Source organism: Tyto alba, unplaced genomic scaffold (assembly GCF_018691265.1).
Source record: "Tyto alba isolate M040663 unplaced genomic scaffold, T.alba_DEE_v4.0 Super-Scaffold_1, whole genome shotgun sequence".
NCBI lineage: Eukaryota > Metazoa > Chordata > Aves > Strigiformes > Tytonidae > Tyto > Tyto alba.
Genome location: NW_024881261.1, coordinates 16,132,594 through 16,155,888, shown reverse-complemented (window position 1 = coordinate 16,155,888; position 23,295 = coordinate 16,132,594). Strand labels below are relative to the sequence as shown.

General features: G+C 60.7%; 3 protein-coding genes across 9 annotated transcripts in view; 2 read left to right on the top strand and 1 right to left on the bottom strand.

Moving 5' to 3' along the window:
* The first annotated feature begins 1,392 nt into the window (after window positions 1–1,392).
* On the top strand, window positions 1,393–12,888 carry LOC104359807 (prominin-1-A). 7 transcript variants are annotated; one of them, XM_042783975.1, is made up of 26 exons: window positions 1,393–1,484; window positions 2,185–2,294; window positions 2,481–2,693; window positions 3,852–3,913; window positions 4,124–4,329; window positions 4,766–4,886; window positions 5,034–5,097; window positions 5,530–5,619; window positions 5,840–6,030; window positions 6,122–6,196; window positions 6,489–6,552; window positions 6,812–6,971; window positions 7,201–7,353; window positions 7,715–7,838; window positions 7,976–8,067; window positions 8,278–8,362; window positions 8,477–8,620; window positions 8,881–8,952; window positions 9,155–9,244; window positions 9,375–9,428; window positions 9,795–9,875; window positions 10,185–10,253; window positions 10,350–10,439; window positions 10,698–10,810; window positions 12,053–12,070; window positions 12,440–12,888. In XM_042783975.1, exons 3-26 carry the CDS (start codon window positions 2,564–2,566, stop codon window positions 12,489–12,491), a joined length of 2,400 nt encoding a protein of 799 aa, XP_042639909.1. In that variant the 5' UTR covers window positions 1,393–1,484; window positions 2,185–2,294; window positions 2,481–2,563; the 3' UTR covers window positions 12,492–12,888. The 7 variants fall into 7 exon arrangements, with proteins under 7 accessions (XP_042639909.1, XP_042640043.1, XP_032850003.2 ...); XM_042784109.1 differs by having other exon boundaries at window positions 1,403–1,484; window positions 2,193–2,294; XM_032994127.2 differs by lacking the exon at window positions 1,393–1,484 and adding an exon at window positions 1,736–1,798 and having other exon boundaries at window positions 2,193–2,294.
* A 2,211-nt stretch (window positions 12,889–15,099) lies between these two features.
* On the bottom strand, window positions 15,100–19,163 carry HPS6 (HPS6 biogenesis of lysosomal organelles complex 2 subunit 3). The gene is made up of 2 exons (XM_042790718.1): window positions 19,067–19,163; window positions 15,100–18,760 (listed from the first exon to the last, which is right to left on the bottom strand). The coding sequence occupies exon 2, from the start codon at window positions 18,743–18,745 to the stop codon at window positions 16,283–16,285; it is 2,463 nt and encodes an 820-aa protein (XP_042646652.1). The 5' UTR covers window positions 18,746–18,760; window positions 19,067–19,163; the 3' UTR covers window positions 15,100–16,282.
* Window positions 19,164–19,436: 273 nt separating this feature from the next.
* The window catches only part of ARMH3 (armadillo like helical domain containing 3), a 133,266-nt gene continuing 129,407 nt past the window's right edge, over window positions 19,437–23,295 (top strand). The window contains exon 1 of the mRNA XM_032994163.2: window positions 19,437–19,529. The gene's annotated coding sequence lies outside the window, so the exon portion shown is untranslated. The remainder of the gene's footprint in view (window positions 19,530–23,295) is intronic.

The following is a 23,295-nucleotide window of genomic DNA, read 5'->3' as shown; positions in this document are numbered from 1 at the left end:
GGGGTCTGGGGGCAGCTGGGTCCAGCCCCCAGCCATGGGGACACGGTGGGCTTAAACTGTGGGTGCCTCATCCCATACAACTCCCCCCCCCCCCAGCCAAACATGCAGGAGAAAGGGATGTGGGGGAAACCAGGCTCTTAAAAGAGGGCTGATGCAGTGGAGGCGGGAGGGCAGGATGGGCCCCTGTCCTCTCATCAGGGGCAGGGCATAGGCTGACACCCACACCAAGGGATGTCACCTTGCCATCCTTCCCCCTGACGGGGCTGGGGCAGGGGGTGGCTGTAGAATATCTGTGCCATGGTGGGAGCAGGGCGGCCCCCTGGGCTGAGGTGTCCACCCCCCTCGCTCCTGACACACACCGAGCTCTGGCAGCCTCAGCGGGTTGCCCCAGGCTGAAGGGGAGCAATGCAGAAGCAGATCCTGCCGTCTGTGACGGATCCCACGGATGCCTGGCTGGATCCTGCCCACACGTGGCTGTGGGAGCTGGGCACGCAGCGATTTGGGGGAGTGCAGCACCCAGGGCAGCTGGTCCCGTCCCATGCAAGGGTCCCTGGTGCCTGGCTCCACACGTGCCCCCTGCCCACGGGTGCTGGCGGAGGGCCCTGAGGGAACACTCTGGGGTTGAGATCTCAGCTGGAGAGCCTAAGGTTGCCCGTGAAACCCTGAAACCTCCCTCCCCACATCAGCCCCAGCACTGTGAGAACCTTCCTCCCCGTGCCGCCTTCACCCAAGGTCACAGAGAGCTTGTCTCCTGCTTGTGCCAGGGAAAGTTAAGCAGTAACCTGGGAGGTGGCAGCCAGCAAGCCATCGGCGCTGGGGGTCCGGGGAGCCTGGCCATGCAAAGCACATACGGGTATGGCTCACCCGGACTCCCCGCTGGCGCCCATCCGAAAGCACATGGTGCCCCATACAGGGACACGGGGCTGGGGCAGGGGCCAAGGACCATGCTGGGGGCATCGGCTGCCCCGGGGAGGTGCAGGGCATGGTGGCAAGGTGGGCAGCGTGGGAAGCTCTGGGCATGGGGGCTGGGGCAGGGTGGGCTGCTGGAGGGGTCTGGCAGCGTGGGAACCAAGCTGGGTGTCTGGGGGGAAGAGAGGGAGCATCACCTGGGCATGGGGCAGAGGGTCTGGGCACTGAGGGCAGGGGGCTCCCCCAGGTGGGACAGGGCAGGAGCCGGGGGTCTCTGGGGGCAGATGCGGGATGTGGTGGGGCGGGGGTCCCCCCCGGAGCGGAGGCGGGGTGCCACGGCACGGCGGGGCGGGTGCCGGGGGCTCTCTCCCGGCAGAGGCGGGGGCCGGGGCGGCCGCACGCCCCGGGCAGACCCCGGGGGGCCGGGGCGGAAGGGGTGGCCCCGTCCGGTCCTGCCCACCCCTCCCGGGGCCGCCCGCGCCGCCGTTTCGGTGCGGAGCCGTGCCGAGGACCTCCTGCCGACGCCGTCGCCAGCCGGGAGGCGACCCCCGGGGCACCTGCCCCGCGCCCACCGGGTGCGTCCGCGGCACAACCGGGAGCGACCCCCGGCACCCCCCGACCCTGCCCCGGGCTGCGGCTCTCGGAGCCCCGGCGAGGACCCCGGCAGCGGGGCGGGGGGTTAAGGACCACGGGGCGGTGGCAGGGGTAGAGCCGTGCGTGGGTCCTGCGGCGTGGGAGACCTCCTCGGTGGGCGGGGAGGGGGAGATGGAGCTGGGCAGGCGCTGGCAGACCTCCAGCCGTGGAGGCGAAATCCCGTCCGGGGGCCCCTGAGGTTGTCTCCCGCTTGGGAAGGGGGACGACGACTGGAGGTGCATGCGGAAAACGCCAGGTTTGCTGCAATGCCCCGTTTGGGAAGGTTTTTAAAATGCAAAATCTGTTTCTGTGGCTAGAGCTGGTCTGTGCCGAAAGCGTGGCCGGCCCAGTGTGCCCCATCCCGGAGGGATGCAGCTGGTGCTGGGGTGGAGCAGGAGGGATGGCCGCCGGCCCTCGGGATCACCAGGGGACACCCAGCCCCTGGGTCGGGACGGGAGGAAACCAGAAAGGGCACGGGAGCTCCGCAGAGGGGGAGGAGAGGGGTTTCTCCCCAGTGCCTGGGTTGGGACGGGTTGGTGGTGCTCGGGTATGGAGAGGTAGTGCCCAGGGTGGCTGCGTGCCAGGGCGGTGGCCGGGGCAGGGTGGGGCGATCCCAGCACCGCCGCCTTCCCCGACAAGCAGCTTTTCAGCAACCGCAGCTGAAACTTAAACAAACCATAAAGCCTGGGCGCTGACACCGTGCGGCGGGGCCCTGCGGCAGACGTGGGCGCTCAGAGGTGCCACAGGACAAGGTAAGTGCTTCATCTCTGCTTCATCCCCCACAGCCCCTCTGGTCTCTCCTGGGCACCTCCTGCCTGTCTCCCCACCCTGCTGCTCCCGAGGCTCCCCATCCCTCCTCGGTGTTCTCCCACAGTTCTTTCCTTCCGGGCAGGAGCTGGCAGGTGTCTTATTTTTTTCTCCCTGCATTTCCTGCTCAGAGGCAGGGCAGCCCGGGTTGCCCTGCACCCCAACGACACCGACAGCCCCTTTCTGTGCCCAGGCGCCCGCCGGAGCTGCCGCGATGGAGCTGGGGAACATCTCACAGCCCGTGTACGGCCCCGGCCCTGAAGCACCGGGGAGCAGCGTGCCGGGCCTGGTGGGGATGGTGCATGGCTTCCTGCGGCTGGTGCAGCCCAACACCCTGCCCGTAGGTGGGTGCACAGCGGTGGGGGGGCTGGCGATGGGACGGGGGGGCTGCTTGGAGCTGCAGGATGCTGGTTGAGCCTGAGCCCTCCTGCACTGGTGACTGTCCATCCAGCATTTAAATGCTGGGGTACTGGGTTAGGAGGGGTATGGGGGGGGGTCGGGAAACGGAATGGGGTCCCTGAGTACTGCCAGCTGTGTCCTGCCTGTGTCCCGTCACAACTGTGGGGCAGTGTCAGGCGGGCCCCAGGACAGGCTTTGGTGGCAGTGCCACCTTGCAGAGTCCTGTCCCTTCCTCCCTCCAGGTATCTTCATCCCAAGTCCCAACAAAATGTGCAGAGCAAACGGCACACTGCCTGCGAGTTTGTGGGGTCCTTGCCTGGCTTGCAGCCCTCTGTGCTTGCAGGTGACAAGGTGTGCTTAGGCAGGACCCGACTTGGGGCCACCAAGAGCAGCGTGTCGCAGTGCCAGCGCCTGCACGGCAGCGCTGCAGGCACCCCCTGCGCACCCCACTTCTTCCAGCACTCGCCCACCCTCCTTCATCTCCGAGGGGATGTGGCATAGCTCTGCCCCAAAGTTGCTGCAGGTCGACATGGTTGATGCCACGACCCCAGGCTCAGCCCCTGCTCACCAGCAACTTGCAGGAAAACATGTGGCTGGCAAACAACACAATGGCTGGCACTGTATGTGTCACACAGACCCTGGGGTACAATCACACGGCGCTGTGTGTCAGTTTGGCCTGTAATGAGGCTCTGGGGCATGAAAGAGGCAGCGTAATGGGGGAACTTTGCCCCAGCGCTCAACCCACACTGGCTGGGTATCTGCCTGGGGCTGGGATGCAGGAGGTGGTTGTTGGACCATCTTCCCCTGAGCCTGTCCCTGGTGCCTGCTGGGGAGAGGACCCCCTTGCTCCAGGGACCCCTGAGAGCCTGGGGGCTGGCAGTGATTTTCCTGGGTGAAAAAGGGCTGTGTGACACAATGGCGAGGGAGGGACAGCTGGAAGGGAGAAACCTGCCATGCACTCACAGCTGCTCTGAGCCACAGCACTGGAGGTGATGCCTGGTGCTGGGAGCCCCTTTCTGGGGTGAGCAGGGTGTGGGGTCCTCCTGGAGAGCCCCCCAGGGCCCAGCACCTGCTCACAACCCTCTCTGCTTCTTATTGCCCAGAACTGATTGCAGATTTTGGGCAGCCCCAGAATGAGGAAGCCATCAGGGAGCAAGTCCAGGAGGTGAGTGGGCAGCCAGGGCAGGGAGCCAGCAGCCCCAGACCACCACGGGCTGGGGGATGTTGGTGGGTGCTGCTTCGAGGCTGAGCCCCTGGTGCTGGGCAGCAGCAAAGAGGGACCCATCCTGCTCTGTGAGGGTCTGGACAGGACCCTCGGAGCTGGGGAGCCTTCAGGGGCACCAGTGTTAACGCTGCTTCATTCTTCCTCTCCCAGCTGCTGCTCTATGAACTGGGTTTCCTGGTCTGCATGGCCATTGGGCTCCTCTTCATCATCCTCGTGCCCCTGGTGGGATGCTGCTTCTGCTGCTGCCGCTGCTGCGGGAACTGCGGGGGCCGTATGTACCAGAAGCAAGGCCGGCAGATGGGCTGCTGGCGCCGGGCGCTCTGGGCCTCTGTCCTGCTGGTCTCTGCACTCCTCCTGTGAGTACGCCGGCCGGGAGGCTCCGGATGGGACCTGAGGGCGGGTAGAAATGCTGGCGCTTGGCCGCTGTGCCAGGAAGCTGCCATTGTTCACAGGAGCAGATCCCAGCACGGCGGGACAAAGGAGAGGAAGCGGCAGCAGTGGGGAGCTGGCCCCCGGGGGGCTGCATGTTGGCAGGGCGCAGACCCTTCCCGATAGCTTCGCTGAGGGGAAATGCGGGCGCACCAGGCAGCGGGGTCCCCCACGCCTCAGTTTCCCATGCCGCTCCTCTCTGGTCGCTTGGCTGTGTGCAGGGCACTCGCTGGAATGCTCTGGAAGTGGGGCTCAGCGGCGTGCTCCGGACCCTGCAGCCTGGGGTTGGTGCGAGTGGATTCAGAAGGTCCTGGGGGAGGACCGAGCTCCCCCGGCGCTGACCCTGCTGCCCTTCCCTTGTAGGGCTGGTGATGTCTGCGCCTTCGTCAGCAACACCCGCTTCTCCCAGGCCGTGTGTGGCAGCTTCCCCAACATCAACGACACCCTGGACAACGTCCGCACCTACCTGGCCTCCATCCCCCAGGCACGCCTGGTCACCCCTCCCACCGGGCTGGGATGCCTCTTGGGGGGCAAGGGCCCAGGCGAGGAGAGCAGCCCACATAGCCCCCAGTGGGGCTGGAGGCAGGGCAGGGTCCCCATCCACACTGACACCCCGTCTTTGTCCCTGCAGCAAATCAATTTTATCATCGACAGCAGCGACGTCCCGCTGGGCTACGCCAACCGCAGCCTCCAGGGTGAGGGTGTGAGCAAAGACGGGCACCCCCATGCACCCACGGCGAGCTGTTCCGACAGGGCTGGGGGTGTCTGGGGAGTGGGGGCAGCTGGGGGTGCTGCGCGGGTGTGCCCCGCTACCCTGCAGATGGTTGCTGACCCTGGGGGGCCACTGGGCTGGTTCTCATGGGGGATGTCTAAAGGGAGTGGGTTTGGGGGCTCCTCCTGGCTCCTGCTCTGCTCCAGCTGCTGCTTTTCCCCATTCAGGCTCCTCTCTGGCGGGAGGGTGATGCAGGTGGTGGCAGGGTTGGGGTGTGCCCTCTGCCCCCCACCTGGGGGTTGGCTATGGGATGGTGTCCTGGGCGGGGGGGTGTGTCAGTGTTTTCAGGAGCTCCACTGCAAGCCCTGTGATCCCAGGGGTCCCGTCATTGACAAGATCTCTCCCATCTCTGCAGAAATTGGGCCCAACCTGGGCGGCATGATCATCTTGGGCATCAGGAGCAGCACGGACGGGGCTCTGGGATCCCTCCAGAGCCTCTTGCAAGGTAGTGGTCCCATCCCTGGGGGGCTGGCAGGGCCTTGGAGGGGACCTGGGGGGGGATGTCAGGGCTGAGAGCTGGGGTAGGTGCATGTCTGGGGAAGGCGCCCAGGGATGGGGGTCCACCTGGCCTCCCAGCTGCAGCCTGGGGCAAATGTTGGGACTTGGCGGGCTGCCCCAGCTGCACAGGCAGAAAGAAGCCCTGAGCCCCACCACTGTCTCCCCAGGGATGGAGACACTGGCGGCCACCTTCAGCAGCGTCACCAACACTCGCTCACACCTTGAAGAGCTGCAGAGCAGCTACAGACAGCGGCTGGCCAGCCTGGGGGATGGCCTCAACCAGACCCTCCGGCGCTGCGGCCGCCCATGCGGCAGCGTGTCCCTGGACAGCCTCGCCTTCAGTGCCAACTTCAGCACGGTGAGGAAGGGCAGGGTGCGGGATGAGGGGTGCCTGGCAGCACCTTTCCCAGCCCCCCGCAGCCCCCTCACCCCAGGGTTCTTCCTCACAGATCCCCAGTGTGGAGGAGCAGCTGGAGGCACTGGGTGATGTGTCTGGCTCCAACATAGCAGACGATTTAAAGAAGGTGAGGGATCCCTCTGCACCCCAGCACAGGGCTGGGTGCCCCTGGCACTGCTGGGGCTGCACTGTGAGGGCTTGGCTCGGGAAGAGTTAGTTGCTGTTGCATGGAGGGATCTGCTGGTTGGAGGTCTGTCTCGGCCAGGGCCTGCCTGCTGTCTCTACCACCCCTGGGCGCTGGCATGGTCAGGGCTGGGTTCTGGGGGGGAGCCTGGCTGTCCTGTGCCACTGGGATCTGGGGACAGAGGGAACGTGCTGCTCAGGCCTGGGCTGTGTGCTGTGCCCCTCCCTGGATGCAGGTTAACAGCACGCTGGACACGACCCCTGCCAAGGTGCAAGAGCAGTCCCAGGATGTGGTGACAAGTAAGCAGTGCCCCATGTGCCAAATTCCCCCTCTCTCAGGGCTCCATGCTCCCTTCTCATCCCACCCCTGCTCGGAGACCTCCCCTGCTGCCACCCCACTGACTGCAGCCCTGGCTGTTCCCAGGTCCCCAGGTGCTATTGTGCTGATGCCATCCTTGACCAAACCTACCCCCTGACCATCCTCTCCCAGTCCCCGCTGCCCCAGATGAGCAGGACTCAGGCAGCAGTTCACAGCACCAACCTGTCCCATCCCCTGCAGAGACCCAGGACCAGCTGGGCCTCATCAGGCAGGAGATCAGGAGCTTGCAGGAGCAGCTGCCACTCCTGGATGTGGAGGGCAATGTTGGGGCCTTTGTGGGCAACGCCACGTCAGTGCTGGAGGAGAGCAGGGAGCCGATCATCAACTTGGATGGGCTCAGGTACGTGAGGGGCTGCTGCATTCCCTGGCCCCCTTGTCTGGAGAGGCTCAGACTGTTGATCCTCCAGTTGCTGGAGCTGGAAGTTGCTCGGCGGCGGGGCTGTGGGTGCAGGGTAGCCACCTTGCAGCCACCCATGTCCCTTCTCTGCTATGGCACCAGGGGGATTTTTCCTCCCCAAGATGGGATGCCAGGCACTGCTCTCTGACTCCCGCCCCTCTTCTTGGCCCAGGTGGAGCGTGTGTGTCCTCCTGTGCTGCATGGTGCTGCTGGTGGTCCTCTGCAACGTCGTTGGGCTGCTGCTGGGGCCCCTGGGGCTGAAGGAAAGCATGCTGCCCACGGAGCGCAGCAGCCTCTCCAATGCCGGCGGGAACTTCTTCATGGCGTGAGGCTCCCTTGGCTGCCGAGGACACACGTGGGAGCGGTGGGACGGGTGGGCAGGGCTGGGCCTGGGGATGCTCAAGCTCCTAAATCATCAAATTACTGTGGCTTAATGGCCTTCCCCATGGAAACTCACCCTGCAGGCGGTAAATGTGGGGTTAAAACGTGGTGCCAGTGACAGGCGTTTGAGCGGAGCATGTTCACCCCTTGTGGGCAGGGGCCTGGCAGGGTGTGCGTGGTCCCGTGGCTCTGCGGGTCCTGGTGGCTTGCAAAGCTGGGAGAGGCTGTGCGGGCGTGCAAGCCCCAGGGTACAGCCCGGCCGTGCTCCAGGGCCTCGGGTGCTGACAGCATCTCTGTCCCGGCAGAGGGGTCGGCTTCAGCTTCATCTTCTCCTGGCTGCTGATGCTGCTGGTGCTGATCACCTTCGTGCTGGGGGGGAACGTCTACATGCTCATCTGTGAGTCCTGGCGCAGCCAGCAACTCTTCCAGGTGAGCTCCCTGTGGGGAGACACCCGTGCCCGGAGCCACTGCTGCCTTTCCAAAGGCTGCTGGCGGAGCAGAGGCAGCGCTGGCTCTTCCCAGGTCTGCACTTTGTCTAGTTTCTCCCTCTGCTCCCTTGCTCTCAGCTCCTGGACACCCCCGGCCTCATCCCTGGCTTCAACCTGTCAGAGCTGCTGGGCCAGGAGGGTGGCACAGCAAACTTCTCGGAGATGTACAGGTGGGTCCTAGCCTTGGAAACGCACTTTTGGGGAGGGGTACAGCTGCTCAGCGCCCTCAGATGCGTTCTGGGATGGGGGCAGCTTGCCCTGGCTGCAGGCAGGTGCCAATGCCAGGGAAGGAGCAAGGTGACCACACGGGTGAGGACATGGTCCTGGGAGGGGGTGGCTCTTGCCTGCGCTGTTTTCAGCCCTGTGTCCTCCTCTGGCAGGCAGTGCCAGCGAGATGCTGCCCTGTGGCAAACGCTGCATTTGGACCAGAGTGTGTCCCTGGACAAGCTCTTGAACATCACCCAGGTGAGCATGGGGGTGCCAGGGTCTGAGGGGCAGAGCTGGGGGCACAGGGCTGGTGCTGGAGGGATGGTGAGGGGCCAGCACCATGCCCCATCATGACTCTCCTCATGCTGGTAGTACACAGAAGAGATCTCCATGGCCTTTGAGAAGATGAACATCACCCTGAGCCCAATCTCCTTGCTCAGCCAGAGCCAGAGAGACTTGCTGCTGAATGCAAGCCGAGCTGCACAGCCGCCTGACTTTACCCTCACCCTGGAGCAGGTGAGCTGGGGGGCAGCCTGGTGTTGGGATGGGGGGGTCTGGATGTGGGTTGAGGGAATCCACTGGTCCCTGCCCTTTGCTGCTGTCGGAGTCCCACTGCAGGGTCCCAGGGTGTCCCTCACCATCTGTGTCACCCCTTGAGGCAACTGGGCACCTCCTCCACCTGGGAGGCCCTGGTTCCACTCTGCCCCATAGGAATAGGGTACAGCTCCTCTGTGAGCCCTGTTCTCCATTTTCACGGCTCTCTCTGCCTTTTCCAGCTGGATCAGAATGTGACCCAGGGAAGCCTCCTGGATCTGGCTGCAGAGCTGGAGCAGCTGGCAGACAAAGCGGTGAGAGACCGTGTCATCCCGGGGCCATGGCTGCCTTGTCCCTGCCACTGGCTGCGAGGGCTCCTCCGCAACCTGCCTGGGTGTCGAGGGGAGGCCCTTCACCCTCGCCCAGCTCTTTTCTCCAGCCCAGTCCCCCCCTCAGAGGGTTGTGGCGGGGCAGGGACCCCGTGCTGGGGGATGCTGCTAACTGCAGCTCCTCCAGGGCACAGACGTGAAAGAGGACCTGAAGGTTGGTGCTCGCAAGCTGAAGGAGCTGGACAAGGAGATGCAGATGAGCTTCTCCAGGCTGTTGGTGAGTGATGCCGTGGTGGGGAAGGTCCTGGGGGTGCTGGCTTGGGCCCCCCTAGAGCTCAGAGCCTGCTGGTGGGGTCTTGGCTGAGCCACGAGTTCTGCACCTCTAACCCCGCTCTCTCCATCCCCAGCAAAGCCTGCAGGAGAACATCAACTTGGTGCAGAGCAGGGCTGCCCAGCTTGAGGTAAGCGGCACAAGGGGGCCTCCTGAGTGCACCCCACTCTGGGACACCCTGAAGAATGCCCTTGAGGTCCCACAATGGAGATGGTGGGGACTAACCTGCAGTCTGGGGGGGCTGGTGGCTGCTGTGGGACTCTCCAAGCATGCACTGTAGGGGCTGCTCATGGGGCAGAGGGAGGGGGCCCACACCACGGACCCTGCCTGGTGTGGGCTCCCTCCACCCAAGGAACTCGGGCACTACCAGCAGGTGACTGCTGGGGACACCACAGCTCAGAGTTGCTGTGTGTCAGGGATTGCTGCCAGGCAGGGTGGAGGGGATGCGGGGACCCCACTTCCCCCATGACGCTGCTGAGAGCACCTTCCACCCCAGGCACAGACAAAAGCTGCTCTGGACAAAGCCAGCAAAACCCAGGAGTTCCTGGAGAGGGAGACAGCCAACATCATCAAGAACGTGAGCTCGCCTTGCCCTGCAGCCGAGCCACCCGGACCCCCACCCCCAGACCTCCCTCTCTGCAGGGATGCCAAACAATGTCTGGCTGTTTGCCCTGCCCTGTTGTCTTCCCCAGGGTCCCCTGCACCCCTGGGTGCCCCCCCTGCTTATGGCACCCCAGGCAAGGGGGTGGGGTGGGGCTTGCAGCCTCATTGCTGCTGGGTTGAGGTGATCTGACAGCCCCGATCCTGACAGGGAGGGGAGATGGGGTATAGACTGGGCTGGGGGTGCAGCATCTCCACTCTCTGCTTGCCGCCCCCTCTTCCCCAGGAGACATGGGCCTTCCTGGAGGAGCTGTTGGATTTCTTTGAGACCTATATCTCCTGGGCCAAGAGCAGGGTGAGTTGAGCCTCCCCCAGTGGGGTGGAGGGAAAAGGAAGATGGGCTGCAGGGTTTTGGGGATGTTAACATGTCCTGTCCCCACTGTGTCCCTAGCTGACAGGAGATGTGGCACGTTGCAAGCCTATAGCTCAGACCCTGGATAACGTGGAGGCCATCACCTGCGACTACATCCTGGACTCTCTGGTGGGTGGGGCAGCATTGTGTGGTGTGATACGTGTGTGGGGTGGCAATGAGGTCCCTTTGTCCTCATGAGCAGGATGAGGGGAACCCACCTCTGTCCTGAGCAAGCAGGGCTCAGCATCTCCCCAGCGGATCGATGTGGCTAAGAGCAAAGGCCAAGCTGTGAGAAGGGGTGGGTGGGTGGTCTTTGGGGGGGCCTGGGAGCGGGAGAGGCTCTCTCAGTCACTGTTTGGGCCCTGATGGCTCTCCCCCCGCACCCAGAACGCCTTCTGGTTCAGCCTGGGCTGGTGCACCTTATTCCTGCTGCCCAGCATCATCCTGGCTGTCAGACTTGCCAAGTTTTACCGCCGCATGGACATCGCCGACGTCTACAGGTGAGGAGCTCCTGTCCCCTGCAACCATGCTGGGTCTGGAGTCCCCCCCGTGCACAGCAAACTGCCCCTTCATGTGCCCCATGGCAGCCCGCGGGGCTGATCCTAAAGTCATGTGGGCTGGGGGGGACCAGGGAGGTTGCTTGAGACCTTCAGCCTCTGAAGACGGAGATGTTTTGGAGAAGAGCCTGGCTCTGCCTGCTCTGCAACTCCTCTTCGGGCAGCCAAAGGTGTGTGCAGCCCCCCTTGGAGGAAGGAGACTGGCTTGCATGGCAGGGATGCAGCCCCCAGCCTGGCTCACTCTGCTTTGTACCGTTTTTTTGTGCTGGGGCCCCCAAACGGGAGCACAGCTTGGTGCCGCGCGGAACGCAACGCGCTCTGCGGTGGGTGTCATTGCCACGAGGGTGCAGTGCTTGCTCACGCGTCCATGGCCACCTGCACCTCAGTGCTGCTCCCCTGGGGAGCTCTGGGGCCCTTTTCACATCCTTCTGGGGCCCCCTGACCGGCAGCCCCACCACCAGCATGGCCACAAACCCCTGAGGGTAGTGAGCAGCTTCTAGTTGGATTTTCAGCTGCTACGGCTTGGTCCGGTGGTGCAGCCGGCTTGCTGGGGGTTCCCTGGCCCCCTGCATGCCACCCCTCTGCTCCAGGGCCACAGCCATCTGGGGAGCGAGGGTTTGCAGCACCCCCGTGCCCAGTGTGACCCCAGCCAGCCTTCCTCCCTGCCCGCCCCACTCCTCCTCGCTCCATGCCCCGGCTCTCCGAGGACCCACGCTGGGGTTGTACGGGGTGTGTGTGGGACGTGGCGCTGAGCCGGGCGGTGCCCTGCCCGCAGTGTGCCGGGGGTCCCCACCGGTGGCCCTGCTGCCTTTCACTTCCCCCTGCCGCCGGCAGCTGGGCTGGCTGGAGACACGGGCTCGGCTGCCAGGGAAACTTGGGGGGAACCGAAATTGTGACATGAGGGAGCTGCGCGCCACTGAGCTGGTGAGCGTGGGGCCCTGCTCTGCCTGCCTGGGGAAGGAGCCGTGATGCTCTGACACCAACAACGTTTTGGGGGGGGCGGCTGTAGGAGCCCACGTTCTGTGTCCAGATGGGGCAGCTGGGATGAAGGGGACCATAGCACCCTGCAGCCCCGTGTCCTCGTGTGCCCCAGAGGAGACATTGTGCCACTGGGAGATGCTGGGCTGTCCCAGAAGGCATCTTCTTGCCCCACTGACACTGTCTCCTCTTTTTTCTCCCCTCCAGGAATGAAGCCTTGGAGATGTAAGTAGCAGTGCCAGGTCCCTGTGCGGGGTGAGGCTCTTATGGCATGAAGCAGGGACAGGGCACAGAGGGAGGTGGGGTGAGGTGGGGAACAGGGTGAGTGCAGGCCGAGGAGTGTGCTGGTACCAGGGGAGGACTGGGAAAGTGAGACCTGTGCCACGTAGACGGTTCTGGGGTCTCCCCATACTCCGAAGTTTGGGAGTGCTGCTGTTCCCAGCCCCCCCCAAGCTTGTGGGGAGGTGGGGGTCCCTCTTTCCTCTGGGGCTGGGTGACAGGGGAGGGATGGCATTTGGCCACCTGCATGCATCCTGTGCCGTCCCTTGCTCCCCTCTGTCGCTGGGGGTGACACAGGTGACCTGGATTTTACAGGCCACCCACGTTCAACTTCTACAAAATCCCCCGGCCATCCACGAGGCATTAGCCCCCGTTGCCCACAGCACGGACACGGAGGAGATGGACACGGCTGCTCTGTCTGCTGCACCTTCTCCCTGGGCGCTGGGGGAGCAGGTTGGGACTCCCCAGCTGAAACCCCCTCCTCAATTTCTATTATGTGACAATGTCCTGGTATATATGGGAGGGAGGCTGCCCCTTGCACTGCTCCAGGTGAGATTTCACCTCCCTCTCCTGCCACCAGACCCTGTGGGCTCAGGGTAGCTTGTACGGCCCATGCCACCACAGCCTGCGCTGCCGGCCAGTGGGAACCTGCTCACCCAGGCCCACTGCTCGAAAAATGTGACTATTTATTTTTGCAGGGAGCCTGACTCTTTCCAAGGCTGTGATTTTTGGTGTCCAAACAATAAATAGGGTGTGTGCGTGCACTGCGGGTACGTGGCTGTGCTCTTCACATCTGGCTGAGACGGAAAGACGCAGGGGTAGGGGCAGGGAGGGTTCCCCACTGCTGGCACAAGCTGGGGCTGTGCCTGGGACTGGAGGGCTCTTGCTGGGGTCCCCAAGTGCGCTCTGCCCACAGCCAGCTCTTGGAGTCCTGACCTAGCCCACAGGTCGACGCAGGACCACTGCTCAGCCTCCCCGGGCAGCCCTTTGCACCTGTGGCTGGGTGGGTGCCAGGCCCTTCCCTGTCCATGAGGTGTCACCCCAAGTTGTGCCCTCCTTGAGTTTCCGGTTAGTTTACGGGGTGCCTGCAGCCCACACCTCCCTCCCTCTATTGGGGAGGGTAGCACGGGGACTTTCAGTGTCCCCCCCCGCACGTCCCACGTGGATGGGCACTGCAAGAGCTGCAGGTACCGATAAGCCAAGGGCGATCTGGTCTGCTCCCGCGGTGGGGCGAGTGCAGGTGTTGCTTTGTGCTGCTCCTTGGCCCAAGCACAGGGACCATCCTGAAAGCTGGGTCAGGCACAGGGGACGTATGTGAGCAGCTTGACTCATTTCCTTCATTGCAAAGCCCAAGTCTCTCTGGAGCGAGCAAGAGGGCTGAGCCAGTCAGCTTGCCCTCTGCTACGTGCATCTGCTTTATCGCTTTTTCCATTTGCCTTCAGATCTTTTAATCACTGTTTTTTCCTTCAGGCGTTATCTGAAGCTGCACTGGCCTTACCTCCTGCTATCTCCCCCCAACACCCATCCTGACCACAGAGAGCCCCGTGCTTGCCTATCACGCAGCTCAATCTGCCCCGTATGGTGGGCTCAGCCTGTGCATCCCCCCAGGGCTGCCCCCCTTTTCTTGTACTTGGGGTGGTTCCCAGCGTCCCCTTGGAGAGGATTTAGCTCAGTTTTGTCTCCACTTGCTCTGCCTTTGCTCTCCCCCCACCCTAAACCCTCAGCCTCCCAAGTTGTGACTGTTTATGCTTGTCTAGCGGCCACATGTGGATGTTTCCATCCCTGAGCCCCAGGCTGTCCCCACCACACAGTGTTCCCCACTTCCTCTTCCCTTGCTGCGCCTCGGGGACACCAGCCCTCGCAGGACTGCTGCTGGCTTCAGTTTCAGCTCGCTGGCTTTGCGGGCACTGCTCCCTCCCTGCTCCCCTCTCTGCTCAGCCTCCAGCCGTGGCCTTTTTTCCTCTGCAGAGCTAGTGCTGGAAGGCAGGGAGCTTGACCCTCTTTGTTCGCTGTGTCAGCGTGGCCACCTGCACCCAAACCCAACCCTGGCAATGAAAATCACCCCCCAAATTACTGCACAGCCTTTGCCAAGGCATGGGGCTTGCTCTCAGCAGATCCCCCTTCGGCACTGCTCCAGGAAAGCATCCCAGTCCCTGGAACTGTGGCTCTGAGAGGGGGCCTGGGTCCATCCTCCTCCTGACCAGCCTGAGGCGGGGCCAGCAGCTGCTCGGGGAAGAGGTGAAGACGGCTCATGGCAAAAATGTCCACAGTGGCTGTCGCCCGCTCCCCTTTCAGGCCAGGCTCCCTCCGCTCACATGAGCAGCAGCTGCCACAATCCACTTCCCTGGCGTGGGAGGGAAACTCGCGGTGCCCCATGGCCACAGCACAAGGTCCACTGTAAGGAAAGCCTCATCAATAGCCAGCCTGTCTCTACAGAACCGTTGCAGCAGTTCCTCTTCCCCTTTGCCAGACTTTTTTCTACCACAGGGACTTTCTGCAGCTGAGCCCTTGTCTGGGGGAGGCCCTGCCCCACCTTCACAGTGGTTTCACAAACCAGGATCCCTCCAACGGCTGCTCGGCCACTGTGTGCCTGGGGCTCACAGTTGCTGCCTGGTGCTCCCTGTTGCTGCTATTCCAGCCAGGAACAAAGGGACAAGTTGCAGCTCTTGAGAAAAAAATTCTCCCTTCCTAAACTCTATCTTGGGCCCAGCCACAACTGGTACACTGCCTGGATGGCCCTTCTCTGCCGCACACACACTCCTGCTCACCTCTGCAGACTCCTGTCTCCATGCCTTCGTCATGGTAAGGAGTTGAGTACCACAGAGGGAAGGGGCTCTCCAGGCACAGCTCCATCTCCGAGCCTCCAGCATGTAGCAGTGGTGACTTGAACTTAGCCACTTTTCACCAGAGGCAAAATTAAACTGCCCTCTTCCCGAGGGTGTGCATCCTCACAACATCCACCACTGCCCCAGCACTGCTTTAAGAACCTTTATTTTGAAAAGAAGTCTGTCTTCCACACTTAACTCCACTTTCGAGAGGACTAATGCAGGTGAACCTCCCCCATCTCCATCCCAGCCAGGCTCTGCCAGCCCGGCAAGGCAAGAGACAGCTCCTTCACACCACAGCAGGGGCAAAGCCACAGCCAGGGTCTCTCTCCTGGAAGAGGGGGCCAGGCAGTGAGCACTGGAGAGAGGCTGGAACCTGGATCTTCCTGCACGATTGCTCTCAAGTTACACTGACTTTGCAAACAGAGGCACAATATGAGCCAGACAGCCCTGACAAAGCCCCTTTGTGTGCAAAGGGCAAAGGTAGAGGAGATGGGAACAGAGGGCCCGGGTGTCTTGCAGCATAATCTAAGCTTCCACAAAGGAAAGGGAGAGGCAGGGCCAGCCCCAAGCTCGCACAGGCTGCTGCCAGCTTCTCAGCTCAGAAGAGAGTTTGGGTACCGTCTGGGATAGAGAGATAAGGGAATTAGGCTGCTCTCTTCAGCTAAGTAGCTGCAATCAGTCACAGCTACAGGATTGATCCCAGTGGAATTGCAGCGAGACAGCATGCAGAGCGCGGCAGCTGCCAGCGCGTGTGCTGGGACCCCCAGTACCACAGAGCTGTGCCACACTGGTATTTAGCGTCTGACCGAGCCCAAAGCAGTAGGACTCTGATCCTGCTGCAAGAAACATGCCCAGTTTCTCACAGGCAGAGCTTGGATGTACCACCCAACCCACCGAGCAGACAACCAGGGGGGAAAGACGGTGTGGGTGTCCCTGCCCACCACTCCACCGCTACTCTTGGAGGATCAGGGAAGTAGAAGTGAAATTATAAAGGAGCCAAGCAAATCAAAACCAAAGTGCTTTGGGCAGGGAGCAGTTCTGTAGTCCTGTAGTGCAGCCAGCGCTTTCATCTGCAAATGTACCCGGCATTTGCTCCTCCACTGGGGCACATGCAATTGCACTTGCTAGAAGTAGCCAGAAAGCCTGCCCTGGCTTCAGATGAGATCCCCCAACCCTAGCCACCCAACAGACTCTTTGAGATGCCGCCGCAGGGAGGCATCAGAAAGGAGCAGGCTTCCATACTCCCAGACAGGGCAGGATTTCCTGGGGTGGATGCGGCTTTCCCCTCCTCATGCACTCAAGGCTTGGGATCCCGTTGGGCTTCCCCCCTTCACTCAGTGTCACTCTGTACCGGTGCCGAGGGGGAGGAAGTCCTTGCCATGAGTGGCTGAGGGGCATCATCAGCCGCTGCTTTTGAGGGGATCTTGTGCTCTCGGGGCGGGGTGGGAGGGGGGAAAGTGGGGCTCTGCAAGGCATCTGAGTACATCTCGTCCTGGACGCAGGGACGCTGCACAAGCCTTTGCAGCAGCGGCTTGAGCAAGCCTACAGTCAGCTGGTTCCCCTCACTGGAGAAGGGCACTGGGTCCTCCTGGGAGCGAGGGAGGTGCTGCAGGACCACGGTGAGGATGTCGGAGGCGGTGAGCTCAGTGGGGCACAGCAGCCACAGCGTGTCCAAATATGGGTCCAGCTCCCGGTGCCGGGCAAACTCTGCCAGCAGTGTGGTGAATATCTCCTTGTTAAGCAAGGGGCTGAGCTTGGAGAACTTCTCTGCCACTTCCACCACCCGCTGCCACTGCTTCAGGCAGATGAGAAGGTGCAGGGCTTGCAGCACGGCCTTAGGCCTCTTGCTGCAGAGCAGCAGTTCGAGCTCCATCTCATCGTCTGCCTCGCTGCGCTTGTTCTTCCTGGCCAGCACTCCCAGCGCTCTCTTGTACAGCGGCACCCGGCCCTCTGGGCCCTCCTTGCTGCTGTATGCCCAAGAGAAGCTAACGTACTGCTGGGTCAGCTCCACAAAACTGGGCAGCCACTTGGGTTTGAACCTCAGGAAAGAAGTGCAGATGAGCTCAAAGAGCGGGACCACCCCATTCTGACCCACTTCCTCCTGCTGTGGCCCTCCCAGGACCTTCTTCCACACCTCTGGGGTGGCCCTGGCTACCAAGAGGCCATCCCCATTCTGCTGCAGCTGCAAGCAGCTCCTCGTGGCCTTCCAGGCAGCCTTGGGGAAGGAGGTAAAGATGGAGTTCAGGTAGGCCAAGTTGTCCTTGTCTATGTCAGAGTGCAGAACGCGACTGACTTCTTGCTCCACCAGTTCCTCACAGTAGCTTTCCACTTCACTTTCTGGGGCACACACCACGCAGGTCTTGAGGAGCTCCAGGCTCATGTAGCTCTGCAGCTCCAGGCTCATTGTGCTCAACAGTTTGGCATAAGTGTCTTGGAGGCCTCGGGCTGGCTTCTGCTTCTGGTGGAGGCTGTGCTGCAGGATAGCAGCAAGAGCCACAGGAGCCTGGAACACACCACCTTTCTTCAACTTCTCCACCGTCAGCTTGGAGCTGCTGAGGCTCCTCCTCTGGTAGTATCTGCACGCTTCCTCAAACACCATCTCTACCAGGCACGGCTCAGGTCTGCTGCTGTCTTCAGGTTTGGAGACGCTAAAGCTATAGATGCCAGTTTGAGTGAGGAGCTGGATGCTGTCCTCCTCTCCCAGGGACTCCAGGAAATGCACCTCTTTCATGTTCAGGATTTTCTTTTCTATGAGCCTTCCACTGTTCTGGTCGACAAGGTACAGGACCCCAGCCAGCACACAGGCCAGGATGCTGCCAAAGTTCTTCAGCTGGACAGGACTTCCTGGGGCCAGGGGGCCCCCCTCCAGGTCAAAGATATGCCTCTGTGTCCCATCCGGCTCCACCATATTCACAGCACCCTTCATGCTCACCAGCAGCAAACCTCCACTCTCAGACACAGCAGAGGTGTGAATGTCCAGAGGTGCCAAACCTGAGAGAAGACCCACAGAACCAAGCAGGAGCTTCCTGAAGTCTGACTCGCTGCTGGAGTGCAGTACCTTGCTGTGGACAAAGCCTGCAGAGGGGGCTGTGATGGTGAGCTTTGCCTTCTCAGGATGCCAGATGAGGATGAATTTGGAAGTGGTGGCAAAGCTGGGAACGGCAGGCACCAGGAAGACGTGCTGGGGGGAGGCCAGGACCTGGTACTCAGGGCTGTTGTGCAGGACTATCCTTATGGTGCCTAATCGCATGCCTTGCTCCCCGGCTTCCAGAGCCCGGGTGCAGACACAGAACCTGAAGGCACACTTGCTCATGTCCGAGTGGGCATCCAGGGGAGGCCTCTCCTCACACCACACCAGGCTGGCTCCTTGGCTGCACACAGAGAGAATTCGTGCCCGGGCACCCTGGCAGAGCTCCAGTGTGTGCAGCAGCTCCCAGCCCACGGCCACCACAAAGTGCCAGACCTCGGTCCGGCCGTGTTCCCACACAACAGCCAGGACCCAGGAGCCCGGGGTGACGGGGCTCTGCAGGAAGAGCAGTCCCACAAGGGCCGGTTGGGACGGCTGCCAGTTCCTCTCCAGGTCGGCTCCACCGACGCCGTGGCGCTGGAAGGCCACCAGCCGGGGCAGGCAGGGCGGCCGGCTCTTCTGCAGGACCAAAAGGTGCTGCCCGTCGGGGCTGGACTGGACGTGGCTGGGCTCTTCTCCCCGGCGGCACAGCAGCTCCTGCAGCCGGTGGCCTCGGCTGAAGTCACTGAAGTCGGAGACCTGCCGCAGCATCCCGGCTCGCTTCATCGCGGGGCGCCCGCCCTGCCCACCGACAGCACGCACCGGGGTGAGCGGCGGCACGGAGCTCCTGCTGCCCCCCACCCCCCCCGCCGCACCCTCTCCTCCAGAGACCCCCAGGGACACACACCCCACACCCCCCCGGGCACCCTCCTCCCCGCAGTGAGCCGGTTCCGCGGGCACCAACCCCCCCGAGGTACCTGCCGCGCCCCGCCTCCGCCCCCGGGGACCCCCCCCCCCCCCCCGGTACCTACCGCGCCGCGCCCCGCCTCCGCCCCCGGGGACCCCCCCCCCGCCCCGTTTCTCCCGTCAGGACCCCGCGGGGCCTACCTGCCGCCACCGGGGCGCCCCTCCGCCGGGGCCGGGCCGGCGGCTGGGCTGGGCACGACACGGCGCTGCGCAATCACGAGGCAGCGCGCTTCCGGGCGGGGCGGCGCCGCGCCGGCCCGGGCCGCCCCGCGCTTACTTCCGCCGCCGGCGCGGGGAGGGCGGCGGGGCCGCGGCCCGGAGACAGCCTGCGAGGCCACCATTTTTTTTTTAACCGGGGTTGGGTGTGTCAGTCTCTTCGGGGAGCGGCGAGCCCTGCCCGGCCCGCGATAGACTCTCCCCGCCAGTGTCTCTTGCCCGCCCCGACCCTCCCGGGGCCGCCGCCGGGAACCGGCGCTGACAGCACTACCCCCTACTCCGCGGGTACCGGCGGCGCTAGGACCGCGCGGCGCCGGCCCTCTAGGCGCGCATGCGCGGCGCAGCCGGCAGCGCCTGCGCACTGGGGAGGGGAACGGCTCGCCCGCAGGTAAGTGCTGGGGATCGCGGGGGGGACACACACACACACACGCGCGCGCGCGCCTCGGCCACCCCCTCCCCAACCCCGGCGGGGCCAGGCCACGCCCCCCGGCGCCCCTCCTGAGCCCCGGCCCCGGGGCTCTGCCGCGCCGGGGGAGCTCCGCGGGGAGGGGGCTTCCAGCGGCGATGGTGTCCCCCCCCCCCCCCCCCCCGGGGTGCCCCGCAGGTTGGCTCTCCGCGGCGCCGCAGAGCCCCCTCCCACCCCCGCCGGCCTTCGGGCAGCCGGTGCTGGCGGCAGCTTGCCGGGGGGGGGGGGGGGGGGGGGGCACGCCTGCTTCGGCACAGCTCCTTCCGCGGGCCGGTGACCCCGGGCTGTGTGAGGTCGCCTCGCCGCACCCCCCCCCCCCCCCCCCCAACGCACCCCCCGCGTGGGGCCAGGCCGCTTCCTGGAAACTTTGGGCGTGCGGGAGTCGTTTTACCCAAATCTGTCGCCGCAGAAGCGGCGGCTGCTCTCCCCGCGCTGCCCGCAATAACGCGGTGCCGTGCAGCCAGCGCTGCCTTCCCGGGGAGCTGCCCAGCCCCGCGGCCGCTCTGGTGCGGCTGATCGTGGGCCGGGGTGTCAGCTGGCTGCTGAAATGGTTTGGGCTCCCGGTAACTTTCTAGAAAGAGAAGGAGCAGGGCGCATTCTTTGATCGTGGATCGTTCTAATTATCTGGTTTGCCGCACGGTCCTACAAGCACCCGTATCGGCAAAGCGAAGGGGAGCAGTAAACAGCGGGAGCTTGTTGTGTTTATTGTGCTGAAGGCAGAGGCAGCTTGCTACATAAGCTTGCGGCCTCAGTCAAAACCTTGTTGCGTACGTCTCTCTAAGAAAGTTTGCTCTTAAGCAGAGACTGTAATCTGAATATATGATGAGAGCCAATTTGGGCTGAGCAGGTGGGTGGAATATGCAAAGCAATAAGATAATTTGGATCATTGCGATATGTGGTGATTGCAGTTCACCAGCTGTTTGAGCTCTAGTAGGAAGTGTGACAAAAATTTTTAACAGGAATTTCACGGGGGGGGGCGGAAAAGGACATCAGTTTGGTTTTTCAGTGCTAATAGCGTGGTGCTCTGTGTCAGGGCGTTTTTTGCTATGTGCAAAGAGACTGCAGGCGGAGTATATACAATGTAAAAATGTTTAGCAGTTATTGGGTAGTATGCACAAAAGAAACCGTGAAGTTTAAATGAGCTGCTAGGCTAAGCATTCATCTGCTCACCACCACTGCTAACACACCAGGCAGCCACGCAGATAGCATATCCCTCACGAAGGGAAGGGTCAGCCTCTGCTGTTCAGAGTTGCCGAGTTGCTATATTCTGGCTCCCTGATAGTTCTTATTTGTTGTTTGTTTTGGGATTTACATCTTTTTAAGTTTGTGTTTTTTCTCCTGAGTGCTTGTGCAACTAATAGTCCATATCTCAAAAATGTTACCTCTCTGCAGCTCAGTTTTTCTTATCTTGGTGTGGCTCTGCTGTGCAGCTCCTTAGAACACGGCAGCTTCCTCAGAAGTTGGAGCCAAGGTCATGCAGCTGCACTGTATTCAGCATGGGCCTTGGATCCACACCGACAACTGAAGCCGTGGGAAAAGGGCAGGGGAAGGTTACAGGGAGAGTGTTTTTCTTCAGAAGGAAGACATCTGAAAAGGTCTCTGAGTGGCATGAGCTTTTAGGTGTGAGTGTAGAGGCAGTGCAGAGTATTTCATGGTAAACTATGTGGGATGGATTCTGAAGGGCTTGAAAAATGAAAGCCCAGAGAGACTTTGACATGAGTGAGGTGGGCATCGTAGCCAGGAATGTAGAAAGGAAGTGTGATGAAATTAAAAAATTAATTTGGAAAAATGGTGTGAACGGATGGAGGTGGGAGCATGTGATGCTTGTCTAGATGGACTCGACAGGAAGAAGCTTAACTAGTTGATGGATTGGGTGTTATTTTAACTGGACAGATAGAAATGAAAGGCAATTATGGATGAAGTGTTAAAAATGCAGCTTGGATGTTACTCTTTTATATCATTGCTAAAGCAGGTGTAGTGGGAAGTAGTCTGTGACCGTATCTGCATTAGGAAGCTGCTTTTCCTGTTTTTCAAGGGGGGAAATATAGGTCAGTAGTGGTGTAACTTTAGATTGTACTATGTAGAAGCACATACACCGCTACCACTCGGAGTGGGATGGAAGGACTTGGTAGTAAAAATGCATATACTGGGACCGTGCTGGAGATTATGTTGCTTAGTACTGCAGAAAAGGAAGTGGGATCTATGTGGGTTTTTGTCATCAGCACACCCTCAGAATATATTTCTCATTATATACTGCATGAAGACACCTGGAAATTCTGCCACATGGATCCAAGGCTTGTGTCCTGTGGCTGTTACTGCTTCCCTTGTTGGTGGGTTGTGCACTTTACATTTGTAAAGGAAGGTACAGGCTAAGCAGTTTTCATTCCAATGGACAATATACAAATAAGATTGTAAAAAATGGATGAAATATAAAAGCAGTGTGGATGTACTAGCACAAACTGTAAATGCTAATGCAGGAGTTGTCAGAGAATAAGCTGCAAAAGGGCTCATAGCAGGAATTTGGTCATGATGGTTACTAAAGCCTTGACAAAACCTAGCCCGACATGTTCCTCCTCTCCCTGTTTCCACAAGCCGTCTGCCAGGCTGCTGCTGGGTGGTCCTGGAGTTTTTAATACTGGAGCTTGAACTGGGTGAAGGCACTGTATGCATTGGGATTCATAAACTCTTGTGCCGGGTGCAGATTCTCTATTGCTTCCAGTGATGGACAAGTGCTAGAACCTGTGTTTTAACTTGCCTGTTGCTCAGGTTCAGTATTGACTCTGCAGTTTCATCACGTGGATTAAGTGCAAGCTTTTCCTGGAACTTCACTGAAGAATTTAGTGACTACTTGGCTTATAACATGTTGCTTTAGAAGCTATAAGTTAACATTTAGGCAGGGGTTTATCCCCCTCTCTTGCATGATTGAGATAATTTTTGAACAACTTTTCTTTAGACTTGAGTGATACACCTGTAAAATACCCTGAAAGGCAAAGTGTGATCACACAAGGTCCCACGGGCGTGTAGTTATTGGTAGGGGCAATGCCTTGGAATATTTAAACAAGTGAGTTGAAACTTAGTAGCAGCAGCAAATCAAGGGATATTGGATTCTAAAAGCAAAAGTATCTCAGTTTATCACTTAGAGTCTTTATAAACATCGATTGAGGTCCAGGGCTTTGGCATTAACAAACTAATACAGATCACATCATTTGCACTTTCTTTTTTAAATAGGGAATAAATGGTTTGCCAAGTAAGTCAATATGTGAAAACAGCATTTTATGTCATCTGTTTGTTTTTATTTAGCCAAAAAGTGTTACAGTATATTTTTCTGAGGTGTCCACACTGAAAAAAATATAGTTGAATATTCAAGTTTGATTGTTTGTGGGGGTTGTGTATATGCATCTGTAATCTTAAAAACTTTCAAGTTTGCTAGCCTAGGCAATTAAATGCAAAATATGGTGCTTGATGGGCTGCATGCAAAATTACAGAAGTTACAAGTTTTGGATCCTGATGTCATTATAGTGTAGATGTGCATTAGTGTTATGTTCTCTAATGTAGTATTTTTGCTATTATAAGATGACCTATGGAATAATAAGTCTGTACAGGAGCTGAGTGACAATGTGGAGCAGCGACAGTTTTCGGTGTGCACAAGTTGAGTAAACCTCAGACTCGAAATGTCAGGTTCATTTCT